Source organism: Poecilia formosa, unplaced genomic scaffold, assembly GCF_000485575.1.
Source record: "Poecilia formosa unplaced genomic scaffold, Poecilia_formosa-5.1.2 Scaffold4, whole genome shotgun sequence".
In the NCBI taxonomy this organism is placed as follows: Eukaryota; Metazoa; Chordata; class Actinopteri; order Cyprinodontiformes; family Poeciliidae; genus Poecilia; species Poecilia formosa.
The window spans coordinates 1705137-1709225 of NW_006799943.1; the positions used below are offsets into that span (position 1 = coordinate 1705137).

Sequence of the window (4089 nt, forward strand, 5' to 3'; positions counted from 1 at the left end):
ACAATTAAAAACAAACAATACTGACACTTAGAAAAATTACCTCACTTATGTTCCCACTACACCAGAGCTCTGTATGACACTAGGTGGCGTCCGGTCAACGTGTCGAACTGTTTAACCACATACGAAGAAGAAGGCAGGCAAGGTCCAATCAAAACAGCCGAAGTGAACATCCGCCGAAATTTGAAAACGCCCTCTAGCTTAGCAGTTGTTAGCAGATAGACTTATGAGCTAAGCTTGTGAAACACATAATGGGCCCGTTGAATGAAAAGGATATCGAGTTCTATTTTTTTGAGAACAGACTTAAAACCTTTCAAGGGTGGCCGTTTGACGAAGACTGCGCGTGCACTCCTGAGAACGTGAGTATGAAATGGTGAAGTACCGCAGACTCCCACTGTTAACATAGTGACCCAAAATAACTTCATATGAAGCTGCAACATGAAACTTTTTGTTTGTTCTTTGGGTCGTTCTAGCTGGAGGTTACATACTATTATTGCTTTAAGTGGCTGGTTTCAAAGATTTTATAAGTAACAACAGCTCACTAAATAGTATATTTTACAGTTAGCTGACGAGACATTTTAAAGCAGCACTACAAATAGACGTTGGAATTTCGGCATGCGCTGCCATTTGTCATGTATATATTTATTTATTCGTTTATTTATTTAGTTAGTTAATAGAAAGTAAAACATTTTAAGTTTCCAATTCATAAAAATAAACAAGAAGGTCCAAAGGGAAAAGTCCTAAAGGTAGGAGCTAAGCTTATCACCAACCCCAATTCAATATGGCTTCTTTAGAAAAAGTATTCACTTCTACCAGTTTGTATATCACTAAATCTTCCACATACGTACACAGATACAACTTCTGTTTGCAATCACAGTTCTTTAGAGAGAATCCCATTCTAACCTTTACCTCTTATTATTATTGGTTTCCACCAACTCTTTGCTACAGAGTAGTGGGTCCCAAATGTAGGAGCACACCTTCCTAAAAACAGAGATGTTTCAGTGATAGCCTTGGAACAGTTGAGGTACTAGCTGCACTAGCAAATACACGCAGAAATATGAATTTTTTTTGTCTTGGTAGAAATATGTTTTTTATGCCAGACAAGCCTCTGTAATATCCAGGTAAAAGTATTCCTTTGTATCACTAAGTGGGAAAGATAAAACGTTTCTCATTTTAGAAAATTGGAGTCTGGATGAGTGTGGAATATTGAAATGAAAAGCTTGTGGACATGTGTTGTCTCAGTGCTGTCTGTGTGCTCATGTGTTGGTGTAGATGGCCAGAGCTGGTTTTATCCACACGCCGTCAGAGAACAGCCCAGACACGGCCATGTGTTTCTTCTGTCTCAAAGAGCTGGAAGGCTGGGAGCCAGAGGACGACCCAGAGTAAGAACTGCACTTAACTGGGCCACACGTGTCTTGTTACCATGCTTACAAATAGACTGTAACTCTTTTCCAAGTCTGTTAGTATACAATATGTACATTCTTCCTTTCTTTGGCTCTATACAGTAGCAAACCGTTAGCGAATGGAACTAGATAGAGCCAAATACACCTTTACAAACAATCTGAACAAATAAAGGAGCTTGGTTATTTTTCTTTTTTCCCTACTACAAAAAAAAATGGCATCTGGTTGACTGTCATTTTTTTCTAACGTTATTTTTTTCTGCCTTTGAATTTTGAAAAATATGGTATTTGTAATTAGGATTACTGTTACAAAGCTCTGAAAATAAGCCACTGTCTTCCGTTGCTCTGAGAGACTGATAGACCCGCCCAACATGTGTGGTTAACAACTCCTCTTTTACAAATTTAGTGACTTTTTAGACAAAAAAAAATCGGAATGGGCAGATCAGGCTTTTTAAATATTGGTGATGGACCAGGAATCAGTGCAGCCCATCTTCATCTTAAATGGGACTTCTGTTCAGTTTGGATTACTTTGCCTTTTCTTTTTTTTGCCATCCAGAACAAGACTTTTTGTATTTAATAGTATGAACCTGTAAATATTTATCATGATTATTAAGGTTGCTCTGTTTTATCAGGAAGGAACACAGATCCCATTCATCATCCTGCCACTTTATCGCCCTGAAGAAAAAAGTAGAGGAGCTGACCGTGGAAGAATTCTTCAAACTCCAGAAGGAGAAGCACAAATTCGTAGTTGTACGTTCTTCTTCACGGAAGAATTCCTGATTCCAGACTACTGTTCTTGGACCGATGCAGAACTTTGTTTCCTTTCATTCACAGAACAAAACTGGAAACGAGGCCACTGCCAAGTTTGAGGAAGCAGCCAGGCTGAGGCGAGCTGAAATCATTAAGACGGCTATGGGAGAGGAGTGATCCGGGATGAAGAGATGAGCTTTCCCTCACTCTGACGATTTTCTGTTTTTAGCTTCTGTGCTGTTGTGTTCTTATTTCTTGCTCTTGGTGTTGTTTGTACCATGTGCTGGTTCATAGCACTATGAGGTTTTATATTAAACTTTCATTATTTACATGGTTTCATTAATACTTTTCATGCTTTTCTTCGTTGCCATGAAACAGTCTAGTATTGGATTCAGTACCTTGTAAAAGATGATAAATATAAATCATGAAGTAGAGCACAGTGCTTTGCTGTTTTCACATTTTGTTACATTACAGCCTGATTGTAAATTGTATTAAAATGTGATTTCTTGGGTTTTCTGTTTTCGAAGACATGGGTTATTTGTGTGTTAAATTTTGAGGAAAGAGATTCATGTAGTGCAATTTAAAAAAGGGGTGTAATATAAAAAAATGGAGAAACATGAAGTGGTGTGAATACTTTATGGACTGCAACACAGTGGTGAAAGTAATGGGGTACGGCAGGGTACTGCGTACCCCTCCAAGAGAGAGGAGCGGCTGTCTGCTGTAAAAAGTCAATGGGTTCACTGCAGCTGCGAGTGATACGTTTTCAAGAACAATCTAAAACACGACTTAATCAGTTAATAACTTTTTTCCCATTTCATATTGTTTCTGAACTGTACGTGCTTTGCTAGAGGAGGGGCGCAATAACACGTCGGTCGCGGAAAGTTTTGAGTTGATCTCGGCATTAGGTGACAAACTGAACGCCGCCAGGACGCTGAGACCAGCAGGTCCTCCGACTGGCTTAAAACGTTCGTAACTTTATTAAAGCACAACAACACAAAAATCAACGTATGTGCTCAAATTAATGACCCAACAACAATAATCTCAGTGATTATTGTTTCAACAAAGTGTTGCGCAATTCTGTGCGTTACGGTTCCATTATCAAAATAATGAGCAGAGCAGGAGTTTAAAATTAACTCATCAACCACCGCTGTGTTCATGAGCGCTTATTAATGATCGCAAAATAAATATCAAGCCTGCAAACCTAATATCATAACGGAGTGAATGTTATGTTTTTAATGTAATAAGTGCTCGGCTCGAGGAGCGAGCGGTTGCCATGGCAACGGGTGTGCTTAGATGACAAGGAGAGACGGAGAGTAAAAAGGTGCGAGTGGTTTTGAATTGATCACCTGTTCGGGTTGTTTCACTTTTGTTTACCTTTGTCTTTGGCGCATCACAGCCGCCGTAGTTTCTGAACGTTCAATAAACGACAACCTTGGACTAATTATCTCGTTCTTTGTGAATACGTCATTTACAACAAACATCAAACACGGTAAATATGTTTCATTAACAAATGGCTTCTACCGCGATGATTATGTGAAATTAAATTAGTTGTCTAATATAAAAAATAGTTTGGTGCTGTCGGGTTCAGTCTGAGAGGGTTTTCCTTTATCAAAAAAAAAAAAAAGCCTCTTATTTAGTGGAAATATTGATGAGACTTTCTCCAAAATGATAAACTTGTTCAACCTTTATAGCTCCACTGTTGAAGATGAGGCTCTAACATTCACAAAAGACAGTGAAATAAAATCCAGTCCAACATCTGGTTTGAGGTGATTCCTCTGGAACCTGTTGGAGAAAAAACATCCCAACTTCAGAAGATGAGCTTTAACTTAACAGAGCTCTGTGGTTCCTCCTGTCAGTATGAGAGTCAGGGTGAGGAGGCGCCATGTTAGGAAGACGAAGTGGAAGCTGCAGGATCTTCAGAACAAACAAGTCATGATGCTGG

The 4089-nt window shown here is 39.1% G+C and overlaps 1 protein-coding gene across 1 annotated transcript; it reads left to right on the plus strand.

The window, feature by feature from the left end:
- The first annotated feature begins 149 nt into the window (after positions 1-149).
- Positions 150-2486, plus strand: birc5a (baculoviral IAP repeat containing 5a). Its single transcript, XM_007559370.2, has 4 exons — positions 150-356; positions 1270-1379; positions 2030-2147; positions 2232-2486. Exons 1-4 carry the CDS (start codon positions 249-251, stop codon positions 2322-2324), a joined length of 429 nt encoding a protein of 142 aa, XP_007559432.1. The 5' UTR covers positions 150-248; the 3' UTR covers positions 2325-2486.
- The last annotated feature ends 1603 nt before the right edge of the window (positions 2487-4089 follow it).